General features: G+C 42.0%; 1 protein-coding gene across 1 annotated transcript in view; it reads left to right on the top strand.

The window, feature by feature from the left end:
• IL1RAPL1 (interleukin 1 receptor accessory protein like 1) overlaps positions 1-12,401 on the top strand; it is a 2,084,623-nt gene that overhangs the window by 1,242,276 nt on the left and 829,946 nt on the right. Inside the window, exon 4 of the mRNA XM_073667404.1 lies at positions 8,418-8,604. Coding sequence (XP_073523505.1) covers positions 8,418-8,604 — 187 coding nt within the window. The remainder of the gene's footprint in view (positions 1-8,417; positions 8,605-12,401) is intronic.

The following is a 12,401-nucleotide window of genomic DNA, read 5'->3' as shown; positions in this document are numbered from 1 at the left end:
TACAGACATGAAACATATCAAGTGTATCTTTGAAAGCATTTTCAATAATGAACTTTGAGAAGTTAAATCTTAGAAACATTGTCACTGTGCTTTTACATTGTTGAGGATACATTATAATTGTAGAGCTTCTGGAGCAATATGACATAATGGTTTTTTACAAGTGTATTTAAAAGTCACGTTTGCTTATTATATAGGTATAATTCGCAACACATTGATTCATGGTTGCAAATGTATCCACTTTTACCTTGCTGAGAGTTTCGTTAAGATTTTTGGCTTCTTACCATACAAATTCTTTGCATTATTGCAAGATGCCAGCAAAAACCTTGCCAGCAAGCAATGCACATTGCAACCAATAGATGGTCACACATGGACACCCATAGCATTCACATCTTAAGACAATAAATCACACTCATATAAGAATTTGTAGAGAAAAGTTGGGAAGCGCACAATTGAAGGTGTTGCTGTGACATCGGTGTCAGTGCCTGCCCTTCCTCCTTCTGCTTCTGTTGCCAGGCTGCACCAGGCTCGCGGGTGATATGGAGCGACATTTTTAGTTTTGTGTCCCATCTATACCTGTAGATATAGAGTTAACTGCTGTGTGGTTGGTATATGTATACCATCATACAGCAAGATTTCGTGATCCATTAACCCAGGATCAGGCTCGTCTCTGGCATTCCCGAGTTCAGGCACAGAACGCTAGACAGGCACAGGTTGGAAAACTGCTTATAATGTTTAATTATCTCAATTTCTGGGCTCTAAAAGAAATCAGTAACCTCCATAGGGATGTGTGGCACCCCTGAGGGTTCAGTCACCACAGAGGTACTGCACCTCACCCAGAGGTGTGGCGTCTCCTTCTCTCAGGTAAGGAGGGAGTGCTGCCTGGAACACCCGCATTCAACACTACACTGCTCCAGGCCGGCTGGAAGGGCAAGATGCACTGTGTCTCCTGCTGAGCTCTGTTCCTGGCTGGAGTGGGGGGAACCAAAGAGAGGGGAAACCAGTAGTGGGTGTTGGTGGAGGACGCAGACAGGGGAGCACTTTGATAGGAGGTACAGTACAGACCAAAAGTTTGGACACACCTTCTCATTTAAAGATTTTTCTGTATTTTCATGACTATGAAAATTGTACATTCACACTGAAGGCATCAAAACTATGAATTAACACATGTGGAATTATATACTTAACAAAAAAGTGTGAAACAACTGAAAATATGTCTTATATTCTTCTAGGTTCTTCAAAGTAGCCACCTTTTGCTTTGATGACTGCTTTGCACACTCTTGGCATTCTTTTGATGAGCTTCAAGAGGTAGTCACCGGAAATGGTTTTCACTTCACAGGTGTGCCCTGTCAGGTTTAATAAGTGGGATTTCTTGCCTTATAAATTGGGTTGGGGCCATCAGTTGTGTTGTGCAGAAGTCTGGTGGAAACACAGCTGATAGTCCTACTGAATAGATTGGTAGAATTTATATTATGGCAAGAAAAAATCAGCTAAGTAAAGAAATACGAGTGGCCATCATTACTTTAAGAAATGAAGGTCAGTCATTCCGAAAAACTGGGAAAACTTTGAAAGTGTCCCCAAGTGCAGTTGCAAAAACCATCAAGCGCTACAAAGAAACTGGCTCACATGAGGACCGCCAAAGGAAAGGAAGACCAAGAGTCACCTCTGCTTCTGAGGATAAGTTTATCCGAGTCACCAGCCCAGATTAGAGACCAGGTCAATGCCACACAGAGTTCTAGCAGCAGACACATCTCTACAACAACTGTTAAGAGGAGACTTTGTGCAGCAGGCCTTCATGGTAAAATAGCTGCTAGGAAACCACTGCTAAGGACAGGCAACAAGCAGAAGAGACTTGTTTGGGCTAAAGAACACAAGGAATGGACATTAGACCAGTGGAAATATGTGCTTTGGTCTGATGAGTCCAAATTTGAGATCTTTGGTTCCAACCACTGTGTCTTTGTGCGACGCAGAAAAGGTGAACGGATGGACTCTACATGCCAGGTTCTCACCGTGAAGCATGGAGGAGGAGGTGTGATGGTGTGGGGGTGCTTTGCTGGTGACACTGTTGGGGATTTATTCAAAATTGAAGGCATACTGAACCAGCATGGCTACCACAGCATCTTGCAGCGGCATGCTATTCCATCCGGTTTGCATTTAGTTGGACCATCATTTATTTTTCAACAGGAAAATGACCTCAAATACACCTCCAGGCTGTGTAAGGGCTATTTGACCAAGGGGGAGAGTGATGGGGTACTACGCCAGATGACCTGGCCTCCACAGTCACCAGACCTGAACCCAATCGAGATGGTTTGGGGTGAGCTGGACCGCAGAGTGAAGACAAAAGGGACAACAAGTGCTAAGCATCTCTGGGAACTCCTTCAAGATTGTTGGAAGACCATTTCCGGTGACTACCACTTGAAGCTCATCAAGAGAATGCCAAGAGAGTACAAAGCAGTCATCAAAGCAAAAGGTGGCTACTTTGAAGAACCTAGAATATAAGACATATTTTCAGTTATTTCACACTGTTTTGATAAGTATATAATACCACATGTGTTAATTCATAGTTTTGATGCCTTCAGTGTGAATGTACAGTTTTCATAATCTTGAAAATACAGAAAAATCTTTAAATGAGAAGGTGTGTCCTAACTTTTGGTCTCTACTTTATATACCTATGCCATATCTATCTATCTATCTATCTATCTATCTATCTATCTATCTATCTATCCCATATCTTTCTATCTATCTATCTATCTATCCCATATCTATCTATCTATCTATCTATCTATCTATCTGTCAATCTATCTATCCCATATCTAACTATCTATTCCATATATATCTATCTAGCTATTTATCTATCTATCTTCTACCTACCCTATATCTATCTATCTATTTATCTTTCTGTCTATCTGTCATTGATAAATAGAAAATGCACAAAGATGCAAAATGTTGGTTGGAACTATACAGTTGGGAACCATACTGTATATATCTATACTCGAATCTATACAGTATGGTTCCTTACTTTCAGGATGCCGACAGGAATTGGGGTCCAAACCTTCTTGTTGCACACGCCGGAGGTCCCTGGAGTGGAAGTCACAGTGACTCCCTTGTGCCTATGCATTAAACCACTGCAGGGTAAAAGGAGCCTGAATCAAAAAAAAATTTGTCTCACTGTAGAGACGCTTTGCTCCTACGAGGGATGTGAACAAGAAGAGTGCATGTCACAGGGCCTTGTGACGTGCAGCGGAGTGCAGGATTATGGATATTTTGGCAAATTGGCAGGGATTTCTTGGCGCCCTAAGCAGATAGGCGGGGATTTCTTGATGTTCCCCGGGTACCAAGCAGTTGAAAAAGAATTTTATAAAAAGACATTTCTCTGCAATCAGACAGCTAATATGGGACATACAGGTATGTATAGATTTACATTTCTATAACCTGTATGCCCATAGTAGAGGTCTGATAACTCCCAGGGGGTGACAGATTCCCCTTATGTCCATGACTACGTATCTGACAATGAGATGTCAGAAGTTTGCATTTCACTATAAGCTCCAAAGCAGACTGGAAATGGAAGAGGTTGAAGCACGTGATGTACAAGTGGAGGGAGCTGTGCAAATAATAGGGCGGTGGGCTGTGGCTGAGGGACAGGTTTTCATCTTAGGTTTGTTATGCTTTTAAGTTTAAATAGATGCCAGAATATAACAAGGAACATTTGATTTTCATCAAATAATGTTTATGTGAATTGAATTTCCTGTCCAAATTCAAGCAAACTTCTGAATTAGCTGTTATCCCTTTTGCTTAGCCAATCGTGTCATCCCTAAACAGGTGCAAAAGCAGTGTAGAGCTAATGTTCCCCCTCAATATACAGTGGGTATGGAAAGTATTCAGACCCCTTTAAATTTTTCACTCTTTGTTTCATTGCAGCCATTTGGTAAATTCTAAAAAGTTCATTTTCTTTCTCTTTAAAGTACACTCTGCACCCCATCTCGACTGAAAAAACCCCAGAAATGTAGAAATTTTTGCAAATTCATTAAAAAAGAAAAGCTGAAATATCACATGGTCATAAGTATTCAGACCCTTTGCTCAGTATTGAGTAGAAGCACCCTTTTGAGCTAGTACAACCATGAGTCTTCTTGGGAATGATGCAACAAGTTTTTCACACCTGGATTTGGGGATCCTCTTCCATTCTTCCTTGCAGATCCTCTCCAGTTCCGTCAGGTTAGATGGTGAACGTTGGTGGACAGCCATTTTCAGGTCTCTCCAGAGATGCTCAATTGGGTTTAGGTCAGGACTCTGGCTGGGCCAGTCAAGAATGGTCACAGAGTTGTTCTGAAGCCACTCCTTTGTTATTTTAGCTGTGTGCTTAGGGTCATTGTCTTGTTGGAAGGTGAACCTTCGGCCAAGTCTGAGGTCCAGAGCACTCTGGAAGAGGTTTTCAACCAGGATATCTCTGTACTTGACCGCATTCATGTGTCTTTCAATTGCAATCACTTGTCCTGTCCCTGCAGCTGAAAAACACCCCATAGCATGATGCTGCCACCACCATGTTTCACTGTAGGGATTGTATTGGGCAGGTGATGAGCAGTGCCTGGTTTTCTCCACGCATATTGCTTAAAATTATGACCAAAAGGTTCTATCTTCATCTCATCAGACCAGAGAATCTTATTTCTCATAATCTGGGAGTCCTTCATGTGCTTTTGAGCAAACACTATGCGGGCTTTCATATGTCTTGCACTGAGGAGGAGCGTCCGTCGGGCCACTCTGCCATAAAGGCCAACTGGTGGAGGGCTGCAGTGATAGTTGACTTTCTGGAACTTTCTCCCATCTCCCTACTGCATCTCTGAAGCTCAGTCACAGTGATCTTGGGGTTTTTCTTTACCTCTCGCAACAAGGCTCTTCTCCCACGATTGCTCAAATTGGCTGGATGGCTGGATGGCCAGGTCTGGAAATACTTCTGGTGGTCTCAAACTTCTTCCATTTAAGTATTATGGAGGCCACTGTGCTCTTAGGAGCCTTGCGTAATGCAAAAATTATTTTGTAACCTTGGCCAGATCTGTGCCTTGCCACAATTCTGTCTATGAGCTCCTTGACTAGTTCATTTGAGCTCATGATTCTCGTTTGGTATGACATGGACTGTAAACTGTGAGGTATTATATTGACAGGTGTGTGCCTTTCCAAATAAAGTGCTATCAGTTTAATTAAACATAGCTGGACTCCAATGAAGGAGTAGAACCATCTCAAGGAGGATCATAAGGAAATGGACAACATGTGACTTAAATATGAGTGTCTGAGCAAAGGGTCTGAATACTTATGACCATGTGATATTTCAGTTTTTCTTTTTTAATAAATTTGCAAAAATGTCTACATTTCTGTTTTTTTCAGTCAATATGGGGTGCAGAGTCTACTATAATGAGAAAAAAAAAACTTTTTAGGATTTACCAAATGGCTGCAATGAAACAAAGAGTGAAAAATTTAAAGGGCTCTGAATGCTCTCTGTACCCACTGTATATATATATACAGTACAGACCAAAAGTTTGGACACACCTTCTCATTTAAAGATTTTTCTGTATTTTCATGACTTTGAAAATTGTACATTCACACTGAAGGCATCAAAACTATGAATTACCACATGTGTATTTATATACTTAACAAAAAAGTGTAAAACAACTGAAAATATGTCTTATATTCTAGGTTCTTCAAAGTAGCCACCTTTTGCTTTGATGACTGCTTTGCACACTCTTGGCATTCTCTTGATGAGCTTCAAGAGGTAGTCAACGGAAATGGTTTTCACTACACAGGTGGCCCGGTCAGGTTTAATAAGTGGAATTTCTTGCCTAATAAATGGGGCTAGGACCATCAGTTGGGTTGTGCAGAAGTCAGGTGGATACACAGCTGATAGTACTACTAAATGGACTGTTAGAATTTGTATTATGGCAAGAAAAAAGCAGCTAAGTAAAGAAAAATGAGTGGCCTTCATTACTTTAAGAAATGAAGGTCAGTCAGTCCGAAAAATTGGGAAAACTTTGAAAGTGTCCCCAAGTGCAGTTGCAAAAACCATCAAGCGCTACAAAGAAACTGGCACACATGAGGACCGCCCCAGGAACAACAAGAAAATGATAAGGGTGCCCATACTTATGCACCTGTCAAATTTTGTTTGAATGCAGATTGCACATTTTCTGTTAGTACAATAAACCTCATTTCAAGGCAGAAACATTACTGTGTCCAACAGTTATTACATATATCAAACTGAAATAGCTGTTGCAAAAACACCAATTTTTATAAAACATTAAGCTTAAGATTAATAGGGGTGCCCAAACTTTTTCATATAACTGTATATATATATATATATATATATATATATATATATATATATATATATATATGATGGCTAGCTGGTTCTTTCTAAATCTAAGCAAAGATGCAGGCCCTGACTTATCAAAGAAATTGCATCAGGATTCTGGAGTAATTTGCTTTTGCTTTGAAAATTTGCAAAATGTTTGCTCAATACAGAATTGTGCAAAGATTTAGCAACTTTTAGTGTTTTCACCCAGTTATACTGGACAGGGTAGAATGGAGTAGGAAACCACAGCCTGTCTAATTTCAGACACATCAGATTCATTAAGAGGCATGGGCTTCTTCATAGATCAGAAGAGTCTGATTCCAATATGACCCTCATCAACACCGGCGTTGTTCTAATCGGTCTTGATGAATCATGGCCGCAGTGTTTTTTTCTACTGCTAGCAATAATTATGACAGCTTTGAATGTATTATTAGATGACTCTTTTTGATGGGGTTTTTCACATCCATATTTTAACTTAAAGAAAGGTTAAGAATAGATTAAATGTTAACCCCTTTCTGGTACTGGTACGGCTTTTGTCAGGTCCTTGTCTTTGATGCAGGCTCAGGAGTATTATTGCTCCTGCATCATTCTGGCAGATGATAGCTGTGTTAAAAAGCATCTGATTCTAAGAGCGGGTAGTGGCGTTGAGCTCTACTAAATGCTGAATACCTCTTAAAAGCCGCTGGCAATCTCTAACAGCAATATTGAAAGTTCGTGGTCCATGGAATGGACTTTTTCACAATGCGATAGGTTGCCATGTAAGCTTTTGACCTGCTGAAAACCCTCATGCCTGTCCAGCTTGTGACTGGCATTCATACAATACCATGATTGTTCTACAAGCTGCAATACACTGTAAACAGTATAAGCAATCAGACAATTGCAGGATCAAGTCCTTAAATATGTAAATTTCCTCTTCAGACAGGAAGAGGACTAGGACTCTGGTGTCACCTACTGGAAGTAGCAATCCTATATGTCAATATCGACCCTTTTAACAAGCCTTGCTGCAAGACTTAGTATAAAAGCCAAACTATACACTATATAGACTCTAGTTACAGACATTATTCAGTAAACTATCTTTATACAAGGTTTAGGAAATTTGACATGTAATAAAGGATAACATGATGTACCTTTTAAAGAACTTACCACACAAAATACTAATAGAACAGAAAAAGTACAATACAGAAAGTAGTAATAATTAAAAATGTCTATTAACAGACATGGGGTTTTCCTGAAAGTAAAAGATCAATTAGGGTCAGTCTTTGTCTGAGCCTTCCATGAGGTGAGAAGTTGATATACTTTATTGCCAAGCTGTTTCTTTGAAATCTGCATTTTACATGTTTCTATAGATTTTCATTCCATTAATCATGTGCTTTGACAGCCTGTAAGTTACTGGTATTATACCTTTCATTATCCACCAGTGTAAAGAGCTTATTAAATAATGTTGGCAAATGTATACTGAACCATGAAAAGTCACAAAAATATGATTGTAGAAAAACAAAATCCATGGGTAAAAAAAAAATGATAACGGATTAAAAGACAATCTGGAGAACGTTTTAAAATTCACTAGAATAAAGCAATAGAAAAGAAAAATGAAAGGTCACCAAGGGAGAAGGATAGTAATATATATCATTTCTACAATAGGCATCTTACGAAATGAAAGTCACTCTCTAATCCACTCAAAGAAATAAATACTATGGCCTTTTAAAATCTTGGCTAATACTAATTAATCTGGTTTGCAAAAGCGGAAGCTATTGTTTCTGTGGAATACTTTGCATCTGTTCGTTATAAAAATAGGACAAGATTCTTGTACAGCTGTAATCACTTGCACAGCCTCCTTGCTTAGGCATTATTAGTTCAGGACAGGAAATAAACAGATTTGACAGCATTGTGCATAATTTCGGATTTCAGATGAATTATTTCTTGAGGTATGAAATTAAGGCATTCATGATCCTTCAGCCCCCTCAGGCATCGTTGACATTTATACACACAAAAGTGCGAACATGTAGAGAAACTTGCATGCTGCAGAAATGTGTTTCCTTGAAATATTCTTGGGTTTTTCTAATTTATATTCTTTATATTTTTACAGGAATTCCACATACTGCATGAAAGTTTCTATATCCTTGGCAGTAGGGGACAATGACACTGGATTTTGCTATAACTCCAAAATGAAATACTTTGAAAAAGCTGAACTTAGCAAAAGCAAAGAAATCCTATGCCCAGAGATAGAAGATTTCATTATGCCATACAGGGAGCCAGAAATCAAGTGGTACAAGGTACAGTACAAGATATATTTGTGTTACTTTTAAGTGTAAATTTAGCAATTCAGCTTGTAAATTCAGCACTGTAAACCAAAATGTCCATGTTTTTATTTAAAGAAATGATATATGCAGGTTTCAAGTTTGCTGCACTTTTAATAAAAAGAATGAAAAAGAAAATGGATTGAAAACTTTGGGCTCTGTTCACATTAGAATCAGGGTTTCCATTTATTGTGATAATTAAAATTATGGATATATTTTTCTGCAGAAGCTAATGATGGCTGATGAACTCTATATCACAATAATTCACAATAAAAATGACAGACTAGTGATGATTGACAGTAATCCAAATGGGGAACCATCATGACTATGATATATTTATTCTTTCAAACAGCAAGAACGTTTGGCAAAAAGAACAAGTGAAAATGTGAATAGTCTTTCATTGTATGGCCATGATTATTTCACATGATTACCTCTAGACTAGGGCTTGTAAGTAGTGTTGAGCCACCCCCGTAGTGTTCGAGTTCGGTTCGGTTCGTCGAACACCTGTGTGTTCGCCGAACTGTTCGTCGAACTGTTCGTCGAACACCTTCGAACACCGTTAAAACCAATGGCAGGCAAACAAAAACACATAGAAACACATAGAAAACACCTTCAAAGGTGTCCAAAAGCTGACAAACTGCTCAGAAGACATAACTAACACATGGAAAAGTGACAAGTACATATAGTCATGCGAAAATAAAAGAGGTGGAGGAGTAAAAGGAGGGGGAGACACAGATATAGGCATGTCATGCCCTTCTAAAATCCAAAAAGTGAGAAGCCGACACGGCCAGTCCGCTCCTGCCCGTGCCACCTCCGTGTCGCCGGGTTTGTGCCAGAGCCGCGGTGAACCCTGATGGCCAGCCCCCCTCTCCCAATACTGGTGCCTGTCCGCTGGTGGGTCGAGCGAGCCCCCCTGTGGTGGAGGCAGCTCTAAGCTTTTTAATTTAAATTGTCTCTCTAATTTGAATGAATACACTTTAAATCCATTTACAAGGATATATTGGAGGGCAAGTCTCATGCCAGCAGCCGCGTAATTCCAGCTCCAGTAGCGTCCACTAAAGCTGCTGCAGTTAAAAAGCTTTTATAAGGATCGAGCTCGGCTGTCCACCGCAAGGCATCCTACTGCCAGTCCCAGCCCCTATGCCTTGGGGTGCCTCCTGATGCTCTTCTCTGAGTATCCCATGGTCCCGAAGCATTTCCTTTGAAAAAATTAAGTGTCTAAACTACAGGTGGTGTAGCTTGCTTAACAGCCGGGATAATCCGCTGACTAGCAGACACTGCTACTAGGCACAAAGTATTTCCTGGGCTAGATGCAGTTAAAAATTTGTAATTAGATACTCTCGTTGGATGCTGAGAAAGCATTCCATAGAGTCTCCTGGCACGCCATATATGATTCTCTTAAAAAGCTTGGGGTAGGGGTCTAGGGGACCCTTTTATAGCCAAAATCACGGCCCTGTATCACAATACGTCACCAAGGCTGAAGATAAATGGAACTGTAGCACCCTGAGGGCTCGGTTGCTACAGAGGTATTGCACCTCACCCAGAGGTGTGATATCTCACTCTCAGGTAAGGATGGAGTGTGGATCAGGACCCGACACCTGCATGCATTACACCACAATGCCGTGGGGCAGGGCGACCAATATGCCTCTGAAATGGGCACGACAGTCCCTGTCCCTGGCTGGAGTGGGGGGAGGGAACACTGAGGAAGGGGAACCCTGTAGTGCAGGAGCAGGGAGGAAGCAGTTCCTGGGTGCATTGAGAAGGGAGTATAAAAGGTGAGCACCATCTTAGTTCAGTGCAGAGAAGTCTGAGCAGAAGTGGCAGGGAGCAGGGGCTCTGCATGAGCTCTGCTCCGGAGTCGGGCCTAGTAACAGAGGCCCAGGCCTGGAAGAGGGAGAAGGAAGGAAGAGGAGCGGAGAAGGCTCCAGGAACGAGGAATGAAGGGATCCCAGGGGTGCGGACGGGCGAGTCGCCACCGCACGCCCGAATCCACCTGCGTGGAGGGGTCAGGCCAAAGGGGGAGACCGGTCCCCGAAACTAGTGGAGGCAGGAAACGACCCTCAGCTAGAAACCGGAGGCTGTGACATTTTATGTGTTGCAGCCCCTCGCTACACCCGCTAGGAAGGCACCACATAGGGTCAGGGAAACTGGCGCCAAGTTTACCAAGAGGAGGCCCGAGGCAGCCGGACAGAAGGGTTGGTAAGAAAGGCCAGACAAAGGACACACAAAGGGGGTCCTGTGAAGCGCTCCAAAGTTATCTGGGAGTTGTCTGAGCCCCTCACCTGGTGAGCACAGTACGACATGGGCAGTCGTTACCTGCAGACGTGGTCTGGATAATAAGAACTGTGAGTAAAGGCCCTGGACTGCATCACTGACTCCGTGTCGTTACTGCTGCTGCCCTGCACCATCACCCCCATCCTCCGCATACACTGCCCTGAGGCTATACTCCTCCCGTGGGGAGTAATGCTACGCTCTGCTGCACCCACAACACCAGCCTCAGCGGTCTGCCCTGCAGCGGCGGTTCACTCTGACCGCAATCCACGGGTGGCGTAGTCGGACATTTAAACATCAAAACCACATAAATAGTTCCGCCACTGGTTTGACCACCCTGAACCACGGAACCGGGTCGCCGCCACGAAGACTACAAATACCAGCATCCACCAAAAAGGATCCGTCTCCGGGTGTCCCAAGGCCCAGGGGGTGCATCAGAACATTTTCATCACCTTTCACAATCACCAATGGGACAAGGCAGAGATGTCCTCTGTCCACTCTCTTATACATCCTAGTGACGGAGCACCTGCTCTCATCAATTCGCCATAACCCCAATATTAGGTGGATTGAGGTGGGAGGTACCGAGTACAAGTGCTCTCTATTTGCTGATGATGTCCTAGTATATATCACTCAATCACATATATCCATCCATGCTGTTATGGCTGAAATAGATCAATTTGTTACATGGTCAAATTTTAAAATCAATGCAGCGAAGTCTGAGGCCCTCGATGTCTCCCTCCCCAAATCCATATAGGATTCCATCCAGTCCAACTTTCCCTTTGCCTGGCCCTCACAGGGTATCAAATACTTAGGAATTCCTATTCATAGAGACCTCTCCCATCTATGTTATCTTAATTTTGGGCCCTTTATTGAACAACTCCATACAGACCACGGTTGGCAAGTTAGAACTGTAAGATTCAATACGTGAACCACTGGTGTTTTGTGGAAAAGCACATGTACACTGCGTTCCAAATTATTATGCAAAAAGTGTTTAGGAGTGATAAGGGAAGAATTTGTTTGTTTGTCAGTTAAACTCATTGATGGTGATGTGTGTCAGGGCTCTTTATATCACTGTAAGCAATTGCAGACACCTGTGCTAATTAGTTTGGCAGGTGTGTCCAATGAAAGGCAAGACTACTTAAGAAGGCTGTCTCACATTATTAAGCAGCCTATATTTTCTGCCAAAATGGGAAAGAAAAAGGATGTGTCGGCTGCTGAGAAGCAACAAATTGTGGAGTGTTTAGGTCAAGGCATGACTACAATCAACATTGTGCGATGATCAGGATGAAGTGTCTTGGCAATCAACAAGTATGTAGCTGATTCACAGTACACACGAGTGCGTGCTGATAATGGCAAATTGAGGACTCTTTCCTACAGGCAATTACGTCAGGTTGAAAGAGCAGCGGCAAAAAAGCCTTGTCATAGCAGCAGACAAGTTTTTGAAGCTGCTTTTGCCTCCAACGTCCCCCGAACAACAAGATGCAGGGTCCTTCAGAGGTTTG

Source organism: Phyllobates terribilis, unplaced genomic scaffold (assembly GCF_046119375.1).
Source record: "Phyllobates terribilis strain yellow unplaced genomic scaffold, ASM4611937v1 Scaffold_2__4_contigs__length_985480577, whole genome shotgun sequence".
Lineage (NCBI taxonomy): Eukaryota > Metazoa > Chordata > Amphibia > Anura > Dendrobatidae > Phyllobates > Phyllobates terribilis.
This window is presented reverse-complemented; position numbering and strand designations above follow the sequence as displayed.